Genomic DNA, 22,033 nt, shown 5'->3' on the forward strand with positions numbered 1-22,033 from the left:
TGCTGCTGGAGTGGCACTTGTGCCCACTCGGCCCAGCACCTTGCTCGTGGAGGGTGCCACAGTCCACCCGGAGCAGGCTTCCATTTACATGGGGGTGTACACGCTCCAGAGGAGACGAGGAGGCCCGAGGGGGAGGCTGGCTGGCGGGCGAGGTGGGGTGGGCTCGGAGGGAGACCTTCTGGGATAAGATCAGGGTCTTGCTGTGCTGAATGCGACCCCAGGGGCCCCATGTGCAAATGTCCAGGGGCAGCTGACCCCACGTCCAGAGCTGGGGAGGCCTGGGCTGGGTGGCCCATGGGTGCCTGTGGGCTTGGGCAGTACTGAGAGCCACCCTGGAGAGGCCAAGGTCTGGTGCTGGACTGGACAGCCCGTGGAGATGGGGAGCCATGTCTGGCAGGGGACAAGGACCATGGCCAGTGTGACCAGTACACATGCAGTCACTATGCTGACGTCATCACTCGGCGACCGTGGCGGGAAGCCATTGAAGACCCCAGCCAGCCGGCACGTGGCGCGCTCCTCACTCATGACTTGGGAGGCTGATGCTAGCAGGGCTGCAGGTTCGAGGCCAGTCTTAGCGACTTAGTGAGGCCCCATTTCAAAAAATTTAAAAAAATACAAAGGGCCGGGGATGTGGCTTGGTAAGTGCCCCTGGCTTCAATCCCAGGCGCCAAAACCACCACAAAACCCCTCAAGCCGGTTACAGCCGAGATGTATATGTCCATTCACGCGCCCACTTGGTCCTTCAGTGTTTATTGAGCAACTACTGTATGCCAGGCCCGATTCTAGATACAGCAGAGCTAAGACAAAAGCCCCGTCCCAGCTGGAGAGGGAATCCACCAGCCAAGAGCAGATGAAGGGGCGTTGGAGCGAGTTCAAGGGGCCACAGAGCGATGGCCGGAGTCAGGGAAGACCTGTAGGAGCCGCCTCGGGGCAGAGGCCCGATGACAAGGTTTTTGTCCACTGTGCCCTTGGTGGTGCCTTTTGTCTGTGAGTGGGGCTCAAATCCATTTGTGGGGGAAGCCAGGAGCCCCAGCCCTGGCTGCATACAGCCCAGGTGAGGATAGAGGCCCCAGCGATGAGAGCTTCAGGGAGATAACCTTCCCGCACCCCCATCAACCCATAAACGGAGACTTTGACCCTCCTCCCCTCCTTATCTCAAGACGCTGAAAGCAGCAGATCAAGGGCCAGCGCCAAAGAGGGTGACAGGCGGCCGGGGCTTGGAATCTGGGCGGGGCCCGGTGGGGAGAGGGCGGGGTCAGGACAGGTCAGGACAGAGGTGCCAATCCAGGGAGCCTCTCGCTTTCTCCCCTGCAAAATGAGCTTCCTGCCCCAAGACCTCTCCATCCCCCAAGCACGTGGACCAAGCATCGTGTGTGTTTAGGTTTCTTTCGGTAAAAGGCCAGGTGGAAAATGTTTTCGAGGGCTGGGGATGTAGCTCGGTGTAGAGCACCCCTGGGTTCAACCTCCAGCACAAGACAAAAAAAAGAATCTCTCAGGGCTGGTTAGGCCGAGCCCCCTCCCCAGAGGAGCCCACAGCGTAATAGGGTGGGTTATGTGCCAATAAAACCGTTCGTGTGGACATGAAATCCGAAGTTCACGTGGCTCAGAATCTGGCTCTATTTTTAAATGTAAAGCCATTTTGAGATCTGCTGTCCAAGAGCTGGCAGCAGCCAGAACTGACCAGGGTGGCGGCCTGCCAGCCCCTGTCCTAAGTGGCCACCAGGCAGGCCTGCCTCCACCTGCAGGCAGCTGAGTGTCCTGTCACTGTCACTGCCTCCAGCCACCCAGAGAACACACAGGCAAGCTGCGCCCAGGCGGGAGGGCATCCCCAGGAGGCCGGGAGGGCAGAAGGGCTTTAGGCAGTCAACAGCGGGAACACACTTGTGTTTCTGCAAGTTTGGTGGCAGCTTCACCTGCGTGATGAGCATCGACTTGTCAGCTCGCTGCGCAGATTTAAGGGGCATAAGGCAGTGCCTGCTACACAGCAGGTGCTCCGCTGATGCCTGGCACGTGCCTGGTACACACTAGGCATTCTGTATATGGCAGGCACAACAGGAATGCCTGGCGTGGGCCTGGTAAATAGCAGGCACTCTGTTCCTGCTTGTATCTGTCTGGTATTATGGCAGGCAGCATTGTCGAGTATACAGCAGGCGCCCATTAATGCCTGTTCCAGCAATGAAGGCGCCCGAGCACGCCCGAGGCGGGCCGAGGCGGGCCGAGGCGGGCCGAGCCCGAGGCCGAGTCCGCCGCATTCCCATAATCCCGGGCGGCCTCGCCCGGCTCTCGGCGGCGCTGCCCCCTCCCACGTCGGCGCAACCAAACGCGCCCGCCCCGCCCCGCGCGCCGCGCCCCGCCCCCCGGCCGTCGCCGGCCCCGCCCCGCGGTGCGCGCGCAGGGCCGCGGCGCTCCCATTGGCCGCGCCGCCTGCCCGTCGCGCGCCCAGCGGGCTAGGTTGTGCGGCGCCGTCGCTCGTCGCGGCGGCTGCGGTTGGCGGCGGCGGCGGCGGCTGCGGTTGGCGGCGGCGCGGCGCGGGCGGCGGTGGGTCCGCGGCGGCGCGGCCGAGCGGGGTCGGCGGCGGAGGCGGCCGAGCGGGGGCCCGGGCGAGGGCGCTGCCGGGCGCGGCGGAGGCGGCTCCGGCGGGCCGGGCCGGGCCGGGCGGCCGGGGGGCGGCGGCGGGGGCGGCCGGCGGCGGCCGGGGCCGGGACCGGGACCGGGACGATGACTCTGGAGTCCATGATGGCGTGTTGCCTGAGCGACGAGGTGAAGGAGTCGAAGCGCATCAACGCCGAGATCGAGAAGCAGCTGCGGCGGGACAAGCGCGACGCCCGGCGCGAGCTCAAGCTGCTGCTGCTGGGTGAGTGGGGCCCGGCCCGCGCGTCCCGACCTGGCGTGGTCACCCCGCCTGGACCCCTGGACGTCAGCCCCGTCCCCAGAGGCCCAGCCCTGCCCCGGGTCCCTGGACTGTCTCGCTGCCCTGGTGGTCAGCCTGCCCCGTGCCTGGACAGTCCGCACGACTCTAGTCCCCTGGGTGGTCAGCCGGACTCCATCCCCAGAGGACCAGCCCTTCCAAAACTTGGACGGTCAGCACTGCCCGTGGTGCCAGCCTTCCCCATATCCCCGCAGGGTCATCTGCCTATGATGTGCAGGGCGGCCCCAGTCTCAGTGATCAGTCTGTGCCTGTGGCCATCAGCCCTTTCCCAGATCTCTGGAGGGTCGGCCTGATCCTGCTGTGTTGGGCAGCCCAAGCTCAGTTTGCTGCAGATTTTGTGGTGTTTTCGTCTGCCTGTGGTGGTCAGTTATCCCCATCCTTCCAGGGTCAGCCCCTGCCTTAATCCCTGAAGGGTCAGTCCCTGCCCAAACTGGCCTGGGTCCACAGTGGTCAGCCTGTGCTGATCATATGGTGGTCAACCTGTCTGTAGCGGCCAGCCCTGTTGCAGATTTGTGTGTGGCCAACCCCTGCCCTAGCTGTCCATGGTGGCCTTGATTATTTGGTGACCAGTCCAGCTTCCTTTGTCGCCTGTTCCTGTTGTGATGTCCAGGATAGCCTGGATCCCTCTGTGACCAGCTCTTGCCATGCTGTCCATGATGGCCTGCTCTTTGGGGGTTAGCCTTTGTGGTCAGCCCTTGCCCCTGCTATCCAGGTAGGGCTCCTGGATCCCTCGGGGTCAGCCCCTGCCTGTGTTGTTCAGGCTAGAGCCCCTGGAACTCTTCGTGGTCAGCCTCTGCCTGTACTGAGTGGGGCCCTGGCTTCCTCCAGGGCCAGTCTCCTGCTTCTTTGGAGTTAGTACCTGCCTTTTCTGTCCAGGTCAGGTCCCTGCATCCTGGGCTCCTGGGCAGCCCCCTGCATCTGCTCTCCACATTGGCCCCCCTGGACCTTTGGGGCTCTGCCCTCTGTACCTTGTGACAGCCCCTCCTGCACAGGACTGGCCTCTAACCCACCCCACCCAGTGTCTCCCTCTTGCTGTCCCTGTGTCTCTGCAGGGCCAGACCTTTGGGCTGTAATCCACAGGACACTCACCCCTCACCTCCCAGGTTCTGCCTGGACGTGTCCCGTCAGGTGGAGTCCTGTTCACTGCAAAGACTCAGCTGTCCCCCTCCAGACTCCGCTGTGCCCAGCTCCCTGCCTCCCTCCCCTTCACAGGAAACAGTTCCTCTGTGTGGAATACACCCTGCTGGGAGCAGGTAGCCCCCTTTGGGTTGATGCTGGAGGACGGCCGTGAGTTGTCAGGATGGCCCATTCCTTGGCCTTCGTGGCCTCTGTCCTTGGTGTCCTGGTGGAGCCGTCACACCCTCTAGGGAGAAGGTTCAGTGGGAGTGTGTGTCTCCATGGCCTCAAGGAACACCTGTTGCTAGGAGCCAATCAAACCAGCTGTCTGGTGTTGTCACCCCAAATAAGGGCCCGGGGAGGACAGGCCCCTTCAGCGGTTTGCAAAACAAGCTCTGGCCCGCCCGCCCTTTCCTCCTCTTTCCCGGGTTGCTGGATTAGCTCTGGACCCTGGGCATACGAAGGGCATATGTGCCCTGTGCCCACAGGTGGCCTTGATGGGCTTGGTGTGACTGTCCCCAGGTGGACACACCGAGGACCTCGCCGCCACCCAGCCGGGTGGCAGAGGGGCCAGTTGGGGAAGGGGACGAGTTGCCTCCCTGACTTGAGCTGGGCTCCCGGCCCAGGCTAGAGAGGCACCTTCTTGAGAGCTGGTCTGGAGGTTCTAGCAGGGGAGCGCAGCTACTCGTATACCCTTGACCGAAGAACCGTCCTCCTCTACCGGGGAAGGTCGTCCTCTTCGACTGAGCACGCAGCTTCGGGAGGGAGGAAGGGGACACCCGCCTAGCCAGCCAGATCAGCCGAATCAACCCTGGCGATCAATGGGGTGACAGACGTCGCAGCTAGGTCGTCCTCACATCCGAGAGGCACCTTCTTGAAGTGGCCTCCAGGTTGACTTTCCAGATGTGTTGGGTTCACCTAAGGTTCCATGGTGGCCATCTCTCCAGGAAAGGGAGGCAGGCGGAGGACAACATGGTCCTGTCTGGCTTTCTGCAGCAGGTGGGAGACTTTTCTTTGCTGTGGGGAGAGAGTTAGGATGATCTGCATCAAAGGACAGTACAGATGCCTCGCCCTGCCGCTGTGACCTCAGGCCGTCCTCCTGTGAAGCCCAGCAAGTGAGCCTGGCAGTTGGGTCTGACGTTGATATGGGTCCACGTTGCTGCCAGGACTCCCATGCCTGCGGCTTTGCTGAGCCCAGACTCGGGCTGGACGTCTTGAAACTCCCATGCCCGTGTCCTGCAGTGCCCACCTGTCTGTAGACCTACTCTTCCCCTGCTGGGTGACCCCAGCAGACCCCCTTCCCAGCCTGTAAAAGGGGCATCCTGTGAGGCTGATGCCAGGTTCAGGGTAGGCAGGGCAGAGGGGAGAGTGTGGAAGCCCTGTGTGCCCAAGGACGACAGGTGTAATGGCGTGAACATTACACAGGGACCGAGGGCCACGCTAGGGGATTGCGGGGCTTTGCGTTGTCCTGGGTGTTGGGAGCTAGATGGACGCAGCACACTTGTGTCTGAGCGACCTTTCAGTCCAGATCGAGGACTTGCTGGAAGACTTGTGACCTGTGGGCTGGCGCTCGGGGGAAGGGATTCACTATTAAGTGCCCCTCTATCCAGCCAGTACCCACTCCATTTTCCCAGTAAGCCAGCCTGAGTGCACTGATTGTCCCCATTGGGCAGGAAATACATTGCAGGTGGACTCTGAGGTTCCCAGCCTGAGGCCGCTGTCCACTTACAGTGGGTGGTGACAACCCGTAGCGGGTGACACATTCGGGTACCTCTGAGTGGTAGCCACCTGGCCCTGCTGCCGGGGGTGGAACCAGGCAGGCCTTGCTTTTCCCTGGAACTCTCTTCCCCGGTCCCCCTGCAGCTCCTTCGCAGAGTCACAGAGTGGAGTCAGGGAGGCAGGGAGCACGCTCTGTGGTTCTGGCCTCTCCCCAGGCTGGGGAAGCAGGCGCCCTCTGAACACCTGCTGTGCAGCAGGTGGCACATGCTGGGGAGGAGCTGGTGCACTGGCTCCCGAGCAGCACGTGACCTGTGAGACTGGTCAGCTAGGCGGGGTCTTCCTGGCAGCACCGTGGACATTAGGGCCGGCCGTTCTCTGGGGGCGTGTCCTGGACACTGTAGGGTGTGGACAGTGGCCTGGCCTCCACCTGCTCTAGGCCAAGAGCTCCAGACAGTGACAAGTGTGTCCTGGGGCAAAGCACCCCAGTTGAGAAGTCCTGTCACACAGTGGCGTAGGATGTGAAGTGCTGGCGGCAGCTGGTGTGTGATGGGCGTGCGGTGCCTCCTCAGAGTTTGGTGAAGGCTGGTGGCGTGTCGTTCTGCTGAGCGGTCCGTAGTCATGTCTCATTTCCCTGCTCCCGACATGTGCGAGCACTGCTTGTGGGTCTCATCTTATTCCTGGCGCTGTCTCCGGCGTGTCCTGCCTTCCCTGTCCATGGTGATGATCACCAGCAGCGGGCCTGGGAGGTGGGGACTGTGTGTAGTGAATGTGCTGTTGCAGCCTCCACCGGACATGCTGCTGCCGCTCGTAGGGCCCCCAGGAGCAGGGAGCTGGAGCACAGAAGGGCAGAGGCCCCTGAGGAGCCGGGTGCTGGGCTCCCCATAGGCCCCCAGCCCCCCGTCCCCTCCGCCGGGCTGTTGCGTTTCCATCAGTTGGTGATAGACTGCCTGGAGGCCACTACCCGAGCCTCTTGGCAGGAGTGTGGTTGGGAACTGGGGACAGGGAGCGCTGTGCCCAGAGGCCCCCATCCTAGCAAGGCTGAGCTCACGTGGCTCCAGCCTTTCTAAAAGTAAAGCCGGTGGTGAGTTCTGGAGGCTTCCTGTCTGCCCTGCGGCCCTGGCCTGGCAGCCAAAAGCCTGGGATCCGGCCTGGGGGACGCTGGTCCCGGGAGGACGGGGTGTGCCTCCCTGTGGAGGAGGACACAGGACGAGGTTGCTGACTTCTGGCAGGGTCCCCGTGCCTCGTACCCGCAGACTGTGGAAGCAGGAAGCACCTTGGATGGCCTTGTCCACCCTGGAGCCCGCAGGAGAGGGACAGCACTCACCCCAGGATGTGCGCTTACATCCTTTACATTTAAATTGAATGATTAGCTGGGTGTGGCGGCACACGCCTGTCATCCCAACAGCTTGGGGTGAGGCAGGGGTGGCAGGTTCAAGGCCAGCCTGGACAACTCAGCAGGACCCTGTCTCAGAATGAAAAATAAAAGGGCTGGTGGTGGGGCGCAGTGGGTAATCGCCCGCGGTTCAGCCACCAGTGCCCAGAAGAAGAAGAAGAAGACGTCGGCCAGCTGGAGGCCCGGGTCGCCCAGCCCACTGCCCTGGGTCACCCCTCTGCTCCGGGAGGGTTGCTCTTCCTCCCACAGCCACAGGGCTGAGCACCTGAACTGAGTCCTGCAGTAAAGACTGCCCCACACCAGCAGGTGATGTGTCTCCCCACTGTGGCCAGGCCCCTCCTGGGGTCAGGGGTGGGCCCTGAACGCGGTGTCCTCGGGTCACGGAGGTCCTCTGTGGCTGTCCCTGTCCGGGCCTCCTGCCTACTCCTGGTAGGACCAGCAGTGCCTGTCCTTGGCTCAAGCCACAGAGGGGTTTCACTTGCTGGCTTTTTCTGTGGAGTCCTGCTCTGTCGGGGACCAGGACACTTGGCAGCAGGGCGAGAGGGTTCTGGCTGTGGGAGTGTGGGATGTCTTGGTGTGCAGCCACCAGACCATAGGGGAGTGGTGAGGCCCAGGCGGGGTAGCAGAGGGAGGGGTCCTAGCGGGACCCTAAGCAGATGCCCCAGGGGCCTGGGGATGCCTGGCAGTACTGCAGTTCGACAGGCATCCAGTGGCTGACAGCACTGGGCCGCCAGGCACCGGGTCGCTGGCTTAGGGCCTGTGCCCCCTTGGGGTCATGTGTGCTTCTGCCCTCGAGGCCTGTGCCTCCTTCGTAGGTCTCCTGCCCTCCTGGCTGCAGCAGCATCTTCTCCAAAGGCCTCCTGCCACATCGGGTCATCTGGGCCCTCTGAAACTGCTGCCCTGGAACCAGACTCCCAGCTGGGCACCCGAGCCTGTGCCCCTTGCCCACCTCTGCTCCCTCTACCCTTCCTTGCACGGTCTCTGTGCCTTTGGTGTATAGCTGGCTGGAGCATCCTGCGTCTCCTGGGTCCTCTGGGTGTCCAGGTCTCTGGGTAGTGTGCGGTTCATAGGCACCTCTGCCACTTGCAGCTGTGAGACCTCAGGCCCATGTCTGTTTCTCCACGGGGTGCGGTTGAGGTCAGGGACCTACCTCCAGTCCCATGAGCACACGGGGATCTCACATGGCTGCACGGCACCCAGGGTGAGCCTGGCCACAGCAAGCCTCCACAGGAGCTTTTTCCCAGGAGGCAGAGCCAGGCTGTAGGAGGCTCAGCAGCACACTCGCGTCAGGCATCCCCACCTGGGCCTGCGGACGTGGGGCTGCATCAGCCTAGGTGTCCTGGGCGCTGTAGAGTGCTAAGCAGCATCTCTGACCTCTGCTCACTCTAGTCCAGGAGCACCCCCGGTTGTGACAACTATGGATGTCCCCAGACATGGCCCTGTGTCCTTGAAGTGGTGGGATCACCCCTGCTTGAGGACTGCTGACCTGTGTCTCTCAGGATCCCTTCCCTGCCTTTTTGCTGTTGGTCAGCTTCTTGTTCTGCATCCTCTGTCCAGGGCACATGGCACCAAGCCACAGGGGCTTCCAGGTGCTTGTTGAGTGACTTGTTGGCTGATTGAAGTCCATTCACTGAGGAAATGAAGGGAAATAACCTGGCATTCTGGACTCCTGACACCTGCAAGCTTGCCCTAGCTCTGTCACCAACTACCTGTGGCCATCTGCACCAATCCACAGGCAGGTGGGACCCAGGGACAGCCTCCCACCAACTCCTCTTGAGTGCCTCCAGAGCCTGGGCTGCCCAACGTTGGGGGAGAGCACATGAACCAGTCTTTTGGTGTCATTAAGCCTCAGTTTCCTCATTTGTCAAAAGGTAGCCATGCTCCTCTGCCGTAGAACTGTCACTGGATTAAACTGAGGGAGACCAATACTGCCCTCCTCCTGCAGTGGGTCACCCTGCTGTAGCTACTCCCCGAGTGGGCGTGGTGAGCTGGAGGACCGGTCTATTGCTGCTCCTCCCCGAGTGGGCGTGGTGAACTGGAGGACTGTCCTATTGCTGGTCCTCCCCGAGTGGGCGAGGTGAGCTGGAGGACCGGCCTATTGCTGCTCCTCCCCGAGTGGGCGTGGTGAACTGGAGGACCGGCCTATTGCTGGTCCTCCCCGAGTGGGCGAGGTGAGCTGGAGGACCGGCCTATTGCTGCTCCTCCCCGAGTGGGCGTGGTGAACTGGAGGACTGTCCTATTGCTGCTCCTCCCTGAGTGGGCGTGGTGAACTGGAGGACTGTCCTATTGCTGCTCCTCCCCGAGTGGGCGTGGTGAACTGGAGGACTGTCCTATTGCTGCTCCTCCCCGAGTGGGCGTGGTGAACTGGAGGACTGTCCTATTGCTGCTCCTCCCCGAGTGGGCGTGGTGAACTGGAGGACTGTCCTATTGCTGCTCCTCCCCGAGTGGGCGTGGTGAGCTAGAGGACCGGCCTATTGCTGCTCCTCCCCGAGTGGGCGTGGTGAGCTAGAGGACCGGCCTATTGCTGCTCCTCCCCGAGTGGGCGTGGTGAGCTAGAGGACCGGCCTATTGCTGCTCCTCCCCGAGTGGGCGTGGTGAGCTAGAGGACTGTCCTATTGCTGGTCCTCCCCGAGTGGGCCTGGTGAGCTGGAGAGCCGTCCACTGTCGCTCTTCCCCGAGTGGCCGTGGTGAGGTGGAAAGCCCTCTGTTGTTTCTCCTCCCTGAATGGACGTGCCTAGTGGGAGAGCTGTCTTCTGACCCTGGGAGAATGCTGAGCTGCACTGTGTACAGGCTTCTGTCCTGGCAGACTCCGAAGCTAGTGCTCCCCATGTGGTCCTGCTGAAGTCAAAATCGCTACCTTCTGGGACCCCCATGAAGATTGAGGTGACAGCATGAAAGGTTGCGGCCATGCTGGGGCACACCATCTCTGTTACCTCTTAGTCATTCTTAAGGGGTCAGTGCTGATGGGCAGTCGTTCCCTCCACGCCTGCATGGGCCTGTGTCGTGGGGTGAGTGGTGCTTGACCTGCTCTCAGTTGCTGCTTTTCTGACCCCTAGGGCCAGGAGTGGTGCTTGGCTTGGGGGGGTGTGTAGTGAGCACCGCGTGCGGTGGAAACTGCCTGCCACTCTGGGCTTCACCCTGCTCAGGGCCTCTGAAGGGGTGAGGCTTGCCTGGTCTGAGCCTCCTTGGTGACCCCAGTGAGGATGACCACAGGTGGGTCTGTGCTTCCTGATGCCTGCCTTGGTTGTATTATCTGAGCCTCCCTGGTGACAGATGAGAGCTGGGCAGACACACTCTTCCCCATACCTTAGGAGGTGCAAAAGTTTGGTTCTGGAACGTCCCCCAAAGACCTAGGTATTAAAACTTGGTCCCTAGATGGGGCTGCGGGTGTGCGGTGCCTTTAAGAGGTGAGGCCTGGTGGGAGGGTTTAGGTCATTGGGGGCCTGCTTGCACAGGTGATGATGAGACCCGCCCCTTCCTCCTCTGATCCTGGCCATCGTGAGGGTAGCAGTTGGCTTCTCCTCCATTCCTGCTGTGCAGGGGGCAGGGGCAGGTGCTGTGCCTGCACGTGGACTGGAACTCCACAACCAGGAGTCACAATAAACCTTTCCCGTGTGTAAGTTGAGCACCTCAGGTGTTTGTTAGAGTAGCAGAAAGCTGGCACTGCCCACGCCCAGTGTCCTGCTCACATGCCCACAGCTGGGTTCAGATGGGCAGGTGGGCAGGACTAGGGACTCACCAGGTCTTCCTGACTCTGAGAGGGCTTTAGAAAGGGCACTAATAAGACCCCAGGATGCAGGGACAGGGTGCTCAAAAACAGATGTTGGTGGATGGCACATGACTGAGCGGGGTAGGGTCAGCCAGCCCAGCCTGAGGGTCAGTCTGTAGCAGGGCGATCAGGGGCCATCCATGTCTGCACCTTTGAGGCTGCGGGAAGGGCAGCAGCCAGCCCCAGCCACGGCAGGCTGTGCCACCAGGGTGGAGAGATGAGACTGTATTTCTCTCACTTCCGTGGCTGTCACGTCACCTGTGGGGCCCCTAGTGTCAGCAGTGTGGGGCCCACCGAGCAGGTCCCCTCAAGGTCCCTGCTGGCTGAGAGGCTGTCAGTGTCCCTCCCTTCCCTTTAGGGAGGGACCATGTCCCTGACAGGGACACTACTCAGACCTGGCAGTCCACAGCTGTGTGGCCTCTAGGAGGGACTCGACCTTGCTGCTTCCATTTCTCCACCCGTTAAATGGCAGCTGCAGTGACAGGCAGTTCTGTCGCTCCCTCTGGATGCAGTGGCTGGGCTGTGGACCATCTGACCTGGGCGGTGGCTTGGCCGTGCTCTGCCGTCCTCTGCTGCTGGAGATTGCCTTCCCTTAGGCCTGCAGCAGCTCCTCGCCCTCTCCGCCGCTCCTGCACTGTGGGCCTGGCGGCGTGGGTGGCGCGGGTGCACACAGGGTCCTGGCCTCCCTTGCCCAGGGGCCTTCCTGCTTCAGTTCCCATCTCAGTCTCGGGCGTTGAGGGCTGGGCTCTGGCCCTGGAGCCCGGAGGCAACCCCCAAAGCCCTGGCTCCTGGCTCCAGGTGCACCCTGGGGTCACAGCCGTGGCCCTGGCCTGGGGTCGTGGGCAGGGCAGCGCACGCTCCATCCATCCTCCAGCTGCCGGGGTGCGGGCTGTGCCCCTCCTGGGCTCTGAGTCCTCCCTCCCTGCCCTCTCCCCTTCTGCGTGTGGAGACTGGGAGGACTCCTGGCTGGCCTGTCTCGCGGCCTGCTTGAGGCACTGTGTGACTTTTTCAGTCTCACGCTGGATGGCGGCCTCAGCTCGGCTTCCAGCCCCTCCTAGTGGTGACAGTGAGCTGCCCAGGCGTCCTGCAGGGACCTGCTCCACTGACCGCGGGGGATCCTGGCAGGAGAGGCAGGCACTGTGACCGCGTGGGTGTGTGGGGACCTCTTGGGGACGTGGGTGCGCCAGAGCCCGAGACTTGGAAGAGCCTGGGGGCAGGGCCAGGAGGCAGGCCGGTCCCTTCAGCCCTTTCAGGAGTGTTGTGCAGCTCTGGTCACGTGGGGGCTGCGGCAGAGGGGGCCTGCAGGACGGGGTGCCCCGTGTCCTCCACGGAAGGGACCGTGTTGGGAGTGCTGGGTGCCTGCTGAGACCTACGTGCAGGTTTCCGCCCAGGGGTCCCGCTGTGGCCTTGGGGAAAGGGAAGGACCTGGGGACAGCCCGACTCCACGACAGCATCTGCTCCCAGGCGGTGGGTGGGTCCCCCTCCCCTCAGTGAGGAGCGGTGTGACCCCTGCCTGGTGTCACCTTGCTGCGACCCTGGCCACCATCATGTCCATCCCGAGGCTCTGTCACTGCCTCAGCGTGGGGGCCCTGGAGGAAGCCAGGTGCTTCTCTGCAGATGCCAGGCGCTTCTCCGCTGACTCCCTGTGCTGCTGGAGGCGTCCGGCATGTGCTGTATGGGGACACAGGCAGGAGGAAAGCATCCGGCGGCCATTCTCCCTTCTGTGGGTGTTGGACAGTAGGTGGCTGATGTGGGGTGAGCGAGAAGTTCTGAGCTCATGAGAAATGGGGACTTGGGAGCCTGGGACAGTGCAGTGCCGTGCAGTCCTGTCGGGCCCAGAGACCACATGGCCTCTGAACTCCTGACCTCCAGGAGTGTGGTCCCTCAGGGCTCCTGGACACAGCTGCCAGAGGCAACAGAGGCAGCTGTGACGGAAAATGCTGTTGTCCCCAAAGGGGAAAAGTGACCAGCTAACCCGATGCCAAGGATGCAGCGTGGGCAGGCTGCAGTCCCGCGTCAGGCCAGGCCGCTGCAGAGCTCTGTGTGCGGGGACCATGGGCAGCGGCCTGGCTCACCTTCCCTGCCCGCAGGCACAGGCGAGAGCGGCAAGAGCACCTTCATCAAGCAGATGCGCATCATCCACGGTGCCGGCTACTCGGAGGAGGACAAGCGGGGCTTCACCAAGCTGGTCTACCAGAACATCTTCACCGCCATGCAAGCTATGATCCGCGCCATGGAGACCCTGAAGATCCTCTACAAGTACGAGCAGAACCAGGTGAGCTGCGGCGCAGGGCACCCCTAGTCCACCCGCTGCTGCCCCCGGCCTGCACAGCAGCGCCGTTCCCTGGGTGCCGTTGGCTGCTGTGATGGACACCACCTGGTGTCCCTCGGGGGACTATTGGCTCCCTGCTCTGCCGATGGGGACCTGTGACCCTGCAGGGGAACCGCCTCTCCAGGCCACCCAGGCAGTTGAGCAGTGAGGCCCCGCACGCACAGGCAGCCTGCGTGACACCTGGTGCAGGTGCAGTTGCTGGGGTGTGGCTGGCACGGTGCGGCTCACCATGCGAGCAGCAGCTTAATGGTCTTAGTGTGCACAGGGCTGGGAGCCCTAGCATCACCTGGCTCCCATCCCTCCCTCGCCCCCGTGTCCCCCTGTCCCATCGCCAGGCTCCCCTATCCTGGACCTTCCTGTCCCTGGTCCCACACTGTGGCCTTGTGTCGGGCTGTCACTGAGCACCAGGTCCTCAAGTTCATCCACACTGCAGCTGTCCCCTCGCTGCAGCCTGAGGGGCCTGCCGTGTGCCCCCTTCGTCCATCGATGGGTGTGCGTACCCTCCCGCGGCCGCTCTGAGCCGTGTGCGTGTGCCCTGTGGCGTCTCCAGGCCCTTGGGTTTGGAGCCTGCTGAGGACCTGCCAGGTGGCCCTGGGTCGAGGCCGCACCATTTCACGTGCCGCCAGTGTGCGCCCGGTGGCCCTTGCTGGAGAGCCCTCCAGCCGTTCTTTCTCTTTTATTCTTCCCTTTTTTTTCTTTTTAATAAAAGATTTTTTTTAAAGAATCTTTCCTTCGTTGTTGATGGAGCTTTGTTTTGCCATTTGTGTGAGAGGCGCTGAGGGCAGAACGCAGTGCCCGCCCTGAGCTCGCCTGACGAGGACGGCTTGCCTTTGCGGTCTGTCTTCAGGAACGTGGGTCTTACCCTAGAGACCCAGCTTGCCCTGTGCCGACCCCGGGCCTGAGGGTCTGTCTGTCCAAACATGCCTTAGGTCAGTGCGTTTACTTGAGACTTTCGGGCACTCAGCCAGGTCCCTGACGTCTCTTTGATTTGAGCCCCCCACCCAGGCACTCCAGGTCGCTGGAGACCCTCGTACGCCAGGTGTTGGGGCGGGGCCTCGCTGCCTGGCTGTGGGCCACGTGCGTGGGGCCTGGGGGTCCTGCCCCGGATCTGCAGTCTTCTAGCCGGACTGTCTGAGAGTCCAGGTGTTCACCGCTGTCGGGTCTGGACGGCGGCCACGACAGCCGCTGGGCCCGTGTGTGGAGTCACTGGCGTGCACTTTGGTCACCTCCGGTGGCTGCTCTGCTAGGATGGAAGTAGAGGTGGCGTCTGTGTGGCCACAGAGCTGGCAGTTCTCTGCCCCTTGGGAGCAGACCTGTTCCTGATCAGCAGCGTCGGGTGGGTGGCTTCCTGGAGGCACCCTGCTCACCCAGGTATCCCCACGGGGGCCACTGGGGCCGTGGGCTGGAGAGGGCTGCCCGGTAGGGCACCAGCCCGTGAGGACAGCCCTGGGTTCTGGGACCCAGCCGCAGGCTGCCCTTGTTTTCCACTTGGCCGGTCACATCCACCCACAGTCTGAAGAGGGGCAGGTGGAGAAGAGGCCTCTGCCAGGGCGCCTGCCCTGCACGATGAACGCGTGCCTGCGGGCCTGGCCCTCCTCCCAAGTCCTGAGGCACGAGGCCTCCACTGCACGCCTGGGGTCACGTGGCCACCTGCTGCGGGCTCCAGTGCTGGCCCAGCGCACATGCCACTGAGTGCAGGCAGCGCTGCTGGGCGTGTTGAGTGAGGCTGGCTCCTGGAGGCTGCCCCGCAGCCCGGCCTGCTTCCCCTGTGGACTGGGACCCAGAGGGCAGCATCCTGGCACCTCTGGGAGAAGTGGAGGTGGCGTGCGGTGGTGCCCCTGCCTACCAGTGCCTGGCCTGTCCATCCCGACCTCAGGTCGGGGCCAAGTCCCCTGTGTGGGGCTTGTTGTCGTTCTTGGTTCAGGATGTTTCTGTTCACGTGTGTGCTGGCTTCCAGTCCCCTTGTGTCTCCGCTTGAAAAGCAAATCAGAGGTCTGCTGTGCAGCCCTGGGAGGCCCGTGGGCAGCCGCCTCGTGGGGCCTGTAGTGAGGCCTAGTCTGGCAGGCCGGAGGCTCCGGGACCTTGGCCTTGGGAAGCCAGTCCTGGGCTCCTCTTCTGCCCTGGGCACCACGCTGCCCACTCTGGCTGGGACCTGGCCGGGCACCATGCCTGAGCTCTGGGCTCCTCCATGTGGCCAGGCCCTGCCAGTTCACGGTGCCCTTGCCCCCAGGCCAATGCACTCCTGATCCGGGAGGTGGATGTGGAGAAGGTGACGACGTTCGAGCACCAGCACGTGGAGGCCATCAAGACGCTGTGGGAGGACCCTGGCATCCAGGAGTGCTACGCCCGCAGGCGGGAGTTCCAGCTCTCGGACTCCGCCAAGTAGTGAGTGCCCATGCCCTGCCCGCTGGGCTGCAGGCCAGCCGGTCTCGGGCCTGCCACACGCATCCTGCTGGGTCGCATCACCCCCGTGGCAGGTTGTGCCATGTGCTGGACGTCAGGATTCGGTCCCCCCCGCCTGGGTCCGGAGGGTGACTGTGCTTTCGTGAGTTGGGCCTGGGCCCTGCCAGGCTGCTCCTGTTCCTTCCCGGGCCTGGGGGAGCCCTAAGCTCTGTCTCCCTGCAGGGGCCTCTTCTGCGGGACCACCAGGGCCAGGGTGGGCTGCCAGCCTCCCGCCCCACCCGGCCTCCCACCTGCCTGCCCACCTTTGGGAGACTGTGGTAGAGCCCAGACCAACAGGGGTTTGGGGCGTGGCGCCTGGCGGGAGGAGGATTCCAGCCAGACCCAGTTGGGAGACCTGTCCGAGGACTGCAGCGTGGGTCCTGGCCAGGGAGGGCCTTCAGGGCCCCCGAGGAGCCGCTACTGCGAGGTGAGGCTGGACACACTGGACAGCACCTCGCGTGCCGTGACACGCCGGCAGCAAGATGAGCGCAGTGGGCCGCACACCAGGCTCCTGGAGCAGGTCCGCCCTCTCTGGGAATCTTGTTTCTGTCAAGTGACACGCCTTCCCTCGCCTCCAGCCAGGGCCCTGATGGCCAAGCGAGAGCCTGTTGCTGCGACCCAGGGGGCGTGGGGATGCCTCCCCTTCCCCCCAGCCTGGCCCTGCCTGGCCCCCAGACCTGTGGCCTGGCTGTGGCGCACAGTGCTGGCTCTGCCCCTCCTGGACAGGTGGCCCAGCAGCCCTGCCTGCTGTGTTTCAGCTACCTGTCTGACGTCGACCGCATCGCCACCTCCGGCTACCTGCCCACCCAGCAGGATGTGCTGCGGGTCCGCGTGCCCACCACTGGCATCATCGAGTACCCCTTTGACCTGGAGAACATCATCTTCAGGTGCGGCACAGGGCACGTGCCCCTTCCCCAGGCCAGGGCCGAGGGCAGGGCCAGGGTGGGGTGGATTGTCCTGCCTGGAGGTGCAGAAGCAAGCCTGCTGCAGAGGCCGCCTTTCCTCTGGGCCCCCAAGGTGGGCCCAGCCAGGGAGCTGGTGGAGAGGTGAGGCGCTCCGGGCTACAGGCCCAGGGCGGGTTTCCTAAGGCCCTGGGGTCCTGCCCTGGGCTCTGGGTCTGCTCCAGCTGCTGGACCAGTGGTGGATGGAGGAGTCTTTTCTGGGCCCTCCCTGAACCCTGTGCGTGGTGGTCGCACGGCTAGAGTGGGCCTGCTGCTGCCCCTGGGCACGTGAGTCCCCGCCCGGGGGGGGGGGTCCACATCCGCAATAGGGCATCCCAAGTGGGCAGAGAAGCAGGGCTCCAGTGGGGCACTGGGATCTGCCTGGAGGCTGCTCTGGGGCTCTTGCCACCCTCCCCAGCATGGGGCCTGCGTCCAAGCTCTGAGCTGGTCCCTGCAGCCCAGGCCGGTGCTCTGGACCCTCAGGAGCTGCAGTGTCTACCTTGTTCAGTGAGACCTGAGGTTTTGGGTTGTTTTCTTTTTTTCTCATGGGGCCTGTGACCTCAGAGAGTGGTTGAGGCCGCCCAGCCAGGCCTGGTGATGGCTCCTGCCTGCTGTGCACCTCCTGGTCCCCTTGTCCCCTGGGGTTGCTCTGCGCTGGCCTTGCACAGCCTGGGCCTGGCTGCACCGTCAGCAGCAACCTGTCTCTGAGCTCAGGCTAGGGACACCATCTCCATGTGACCGCGGCCTGGTCTCCTGCCCTCTGCTGGGCACACAGCTCCATCACATGCCCCAGCCCTTAGCTCACCACCCTTGTCCCTCTCCGTGAGCTCACAGAGGGCTGACCAGGGGTCAGGGTTCGAATGTGCCACCCAGAGGCACTGGGGATGTGTGGTTGCTCAGCTGTGAGAAGATCCTGGTCCCCAAAAGGGAGACTTGCATGGAGACAGGGCTCCCAGGGGCTCATGTGCATCAGGACGCCTCAGGGCTGGAGAGGCTGTGGTCCCACAGCCAGGCCCTGACCACACGCCCACTGCTGCAGCTGCCAGCCTGGGCCAGGTCCCGGCACACCTGCTGTCCACCTGTGCCCGCCGGGCCCCTCACGCCCTGCCCGGGCTCCCTCTGCCCCAGGCGGGCACCCTGGGCTTATGCCTGTACCTTGCCTGTCATCAGCAGGCCCCAGGGTGCTGTCCCTGCCTCTGAGCTAGGAGGAGTGCCCGCCACTCGCCGTGCCCAGGCGACTCCCCGCTCACCCTTGCCCTCTGCCTGGTGCCGCCTGCCCATTGTGCTGGACAGCTGCACCTGCTCCTCTCCCAGCACCCGGACAGCCCCCTTGCCCTTGGTGGCTGCCATTTCCCAACGGCTGAGGCGCATGGCAGGCGTGAGAGACATCGGGACTTGCTGGACCCTCCAGATCTTTCTCACTGGTGGATGAGGCTGTGGTGGACGCCCCGCCTGCTGCCCACTCCAGGAGAGGCTTTCTGTCCTCCATGGGTTCAGATGGGGCAGCAGGTCCCAGGGGCCTGTCCAGCTTTGGCTGCATGGCGCTGCCAGGACCTCCTGGGGTCTGTGCCCCGTAGTCTGCCACCACCCCCAGCTGGGTCTCTGGTCTCAGAACTGTCCACACTTGTGGGGAGGCAGAGACGCCGCCCTCCGTGTCCCCAGATCCAGCTGGTCGTGGGGAGCATTTGGAGGAAAACCACCTCTGCGCTGGGCACGCTCGGATCTCTCCTGCTGGCCTCCCAAGCCGGGCAGGGGACAGCTGTGCACCCTCGTCTGCACCGCAGGGTGGCGCAGGTGCTCGGACACGTGGGCCTGCACGCCAGCACTGTGCACCTGTTCCCCTGTCTGGTCTGGGTGGACCCTGGATGTCAGGGAGCCTGGCCGGTGCTGACCTCACGCCCCGTCCAGCTGCATGCTTTACATGAGGCACTTGGCGCCTGTGGGCTTGGGGACGGCTGGGCTGGTCAGGGGAGGTGGCGCCACCTTGGCTGAGGGGAGAACTGCTGGCTGGGGAAGGGCTCCTGGCACGCGCTGGCCTCCACCACACCTGTCGGACTGGGCTTATGAGCAGGTCAGGGCTGGTCTCTCGGGCGCTGAGTGCTCGTGGGCCCGCTTCTATCCAGGATGGTGGACGTCGGAGGACAGAGGTCCGAGCGGAGGAAGTGGATCCACTGCTTTGAGAACGTGACGTCCATCATGTTCCTGGTGGCGCTCAGCGAGTACGACCAGGTCCTGGTGGAGTCGGACAATGAGGTAAGTGCCCGCCCCGCCTGCCCCGGCTGTCCTGTGCACGGCGGCCTCCCTGGCCAGGCTGCTCAGACACGCGCTCCCGCAGAACCGCCTGGAGGAGAGCAAGGCGCTGTTCCGCACCATCCTCACCTACCCCTGGTTCCAGAGCTCCTCTGTCATCCTCTTCCTCAACAAGAAGGACCTGCTGGAGGACAAGGTCCTCTGCTCCCACCTGGTCGACTACTTCCCCGAGTTCGACGGTGAGCCCAGACCCCACCCTGCCCCGTGCCCCGGGTGGGGGTGGCTGCCACCCCTGTCGTCCCCGCGTGGAGTGGCCGCTGGCAGGCGTGGAGGCCTGGCACTGTGGTCCTCCGCTGTGTCCCCGAGTGCCATCTTTGGGAGAGCGCACAGGGCGGGCACCCTGCGTGGGTGGGTGGACTGGCCCTGGCCGCTGGCTCCCAGCAAGAGGAGCCGCGGCTCCTGTGAGCCAAGGGCGGGGCGGCCTGTCTGGTCAGCACTGCTCCCGTGGCCTGTCCCGCAGGCTGCCTGGGCCGTGGGTAGGAGCCAAGGTGCCAGGCCTGGCTGCTGCCCCAGCCCTCTCTGGAGGTGACCGTGTGGGGGCAGCCCTGCGGTGGGGGCTCGAGGCTCTGTCTCCCTCAGCAGAGCCCTGTGACCCGGAAGGCTGTCCCTGCCAGGGTCCTGGGCGAGAGGGCGGAGAGCACGTGGGGAGTGGGCTAGGGCATGGGGGGGTCCCAGGAGCAGGGCGCGTGCACCGCTGATAATGCTGCGGTCTGGGGACCCCGGGGGTGCGCTGAGGCCAGGGAGCTGGGCCAGCGGGGACGGCTGAGGGGCTGGGCCGGGTGGAGGCCTGGCATGTCCTCAGCGCTGCCTCAGTGGGCCTGGTGGGACCGCAGTGCCCAGGCCATGGCACAGAGCTGGGCGCCCCATCCAGGGCTGCCTGGGTGGCCCAGGGGAGGCGTACTGCCCAGGGCAGAGGGCTGGGGGGAGGAGCCCGCCCAGGGCCTGGGAGGCCCCAGCCTCAACCCCGTCCTGCCCCAGGGCCCCAGCGGGACGCACAGGCGGCCCGGGAGTTCATCCTGAAGATGTTCGTGGACCTGAACCCCGACAGCGACAAGATCATCTACTCGCACTTCACCTGCGCCACCGACACGGAGAACATCCGCTTCGTATTCGCGGCCGTCAAGGACACCATCCTGCAGCTCAACCTCAAGGAGTACAACCTGGTGTGAGCCCCGCGGTGCCCTCCCCGCCGCGCCTCTGGCCTTGACTTGTGGCTCCACTTTTTTCTAAAAAAAAACAAGAAAAGAAAAACAAAAAAGAAATGGGAGGCAGGTGGGGTCCTGAGAGCTGAGCGCCCCGTGCCCGCCCGGCCGCCTGTGGTGGCCTCCTGGCTCATCCTGGCTCCCCAGGAGCAGAGGTGCGGGGCCTGGAGCCACGGACCTGCCTTCGCGAAGTTATTGAGTCCTCGCGCCCACGCTGTGATTTTGCTCCCTGGACTCCAAGAAGTGGGGGTGGGCGGCGCCCGTTGCCCGCCCGGGAAGTGCCTAACCTATATATATATATATATATATATATATTTTTTTTTTTTTTTTTTTTTTTTTTTGAGGAAAAGAGAAAAAACCAGTCCACCTGGCTCCCAGGTCGGAAGAGACCCCGCGGTGCCTGGTGGCCATCAGCCCCATCTGCTGGGGCCGGGGACTTCAGATTCCCGTGTGCGTGGGTCCCCTGGGTCCGGGGCCCTGCTCCTGGTGCCTGGCCCAGGACCGTGCGGGGACGCGGGGCTTCCGCTGTGCTCCGTTTGTTTGTCACGGTTTGGAGAGCGAGGGTAGAGTGGGGACTGTTTCAGAATCTTCTCAGGTCTGTCCCCGAGAGGCAGAGAGGAAAGGTGGGGATTGCTGCTGGCGGCCATGTGCACAACTGTCCCCAGCACTGTCCCAGCCTGCCGCCAGTACCTGCGCCTTGCCAGGCCATCGAGGGCCCGTGGTGGCCAGGTGCTGGGCAAGGTGAACAGGCGCGCCAGCCCCAGTGGCCTGCAGACGCAGGCCCCGTCCTCAGCGTAGCCGCGTCTCCCCGAGACTGGAGGCAGCGCTGGGGCGGAAGTGGCCGTCCACTGGGGGCTACTGAACACCTCGGCGTCTGTTGTCCGGCTGGCTTTTTGTACGTTTGTCCTGGGAGTGGATGGCCAGTGATGCCCTTGTCCCTAGCGCCCAGCGGAGCCTGCTGCAGCTCTGGGGCTTGGACGGGGCACAGAAGAGTCAGCTCGCGGCGAGCCGGCACTGGAGAGAGGACCTGAGGGCTTGTGCCAACGGAGGGCCCCTGCAGTGGGCCAGGTGGCAATGGACATTCCTGGCCATGGCCAGTGGGGCCTCAGCATCCTCAGGCAGGGCGTCCCCCTCTGTCTCCAGCAGGGGTCCCTCCCTGTGCTGTGTGCACGGAGAAGGGTTTGTGCCAAAAGCCCCACAGCGGGGCTGGGCCTGGGTCCCCACAGGGGCATCTGGACTTACAAAAGGGAGGAGGACTTGGGCTCTATCAGAGGGCAGGGTCCCTCGCACAGGCCTGGGCCCCTCCACCAGCCAAGTGTTGACCCCTCTCAGGGCCGCGTGCCAAGTGTCCCTGGGCTGGCCAGGGCCTCTGCCCAGCAGAATCCAGGTCGCAGCCCCGGGCTGCAGCTGCTGTCCTTGCCCTGGCGTCCCCTCTGTGAACGCCATGGTGAGCGACCCCAGTGGTCTGGGGGAGCCCTTAGCCAGGCCCCTGCTAGGTCTGGTGACCTGGGCATCACAGATTCCGCACGCCAGGGGCCCGGCCTGGGTGACGGTAGAACACCTTTTACGCCTTCCACCCCTGGAGGTGCCTGTGTCGGCGTGTTGGGGACAGTGGGAGCCGGGCACGTCTGGGTTGCACGCCCACCTCCTGGGCTGAGGGGAGGGCACCAGGGTCCCCACAGCAGGTCAGGGGCCCTGACCCCTTAATCCAGAGGTTCCTGATGGAAATCGACTTTTCATATCTTCCTCTTGAAATGAACTGTTTTAAATTGGAATAAACTTGGTTCCTACACACCGTGGCCCCTGTCGGCCTGTTTCCTGTTGCTGGCTAGGGCACCGTGGGAGCAGCCGGCCCGGCCCCCAGCCCCAGGTCCTCGCCG

The 22,033-nt window shown here is 63.8% G+C and overlaps 1 protein-coding gene across 1 annotated transcript; it reads left to right on the forward strand.

The window, feature by feature from the left end:
• Positions 1-2,628: 2,628 nt before the first annotated feature.
• Positions 2,629-20,167, forward strand: GNA11 (G protein subunit alpha 11). Its single transcript, XM_079115203.1, has 7 exons — positions 2,629-2,854; positions 13,017-13,201; positions 15,489-15,643; positions 16,459-16,587; positions 18,765-18,894; positions 18,977-19,130; positions 19,930-20,167. The coding sequence occupies exons 1-7, from the start codon at positions 2,719-2,721 to the stop codon at positions 20,118-20,120; spliced, it is 1,080 nt and encodes a 359-aa protein (XP_078971329.1). The 5' UTR covers positions 2,629-2,718; the 3' UTR covers positions 20,121-20,167.
• The last annotated feature ends 1,866 nt before the right edge of the window (positions 20,168-22,033 follow it).

Source organism: Sciurus vulgaris, assembly GCF_902686455.1.
Source record: "Sciurus vulgaris genome assembly, chromosome: 16".
Classification (NCBI taxonomy): domain Eukaryota; kingdom Metazoa; phylum Chordata; class Mammalia; order Rodentia; family Sciuridae; genus Sciurus; species Sciurus vulgaris.

Bases quoted from the DNA above. Each gene is read 5' to 3' on its own strand.
- GNA11 (XM_079115203.1), top strand. From the start codon at position 2,719: ATGACTCTGGAGTCCATGATGGCGTGTTGCCTGAGCGACGAGGTGAAG. The intron at 2,855-13,016 runs GTGAGTGGGGCC...CCCTGCCCGCAG, and splicing joins GCTCAAGCTGCTGCTGCTGG to GCACAGGCGAGAGCGGCAAG. The intron at 16,588-18,764 runs GTGCGGCACAGG...GCTTCTATCCAG, and splicing joins CTGGAGAACATCATCTTCAG to GATGGTGGACGTCGGAGGAC.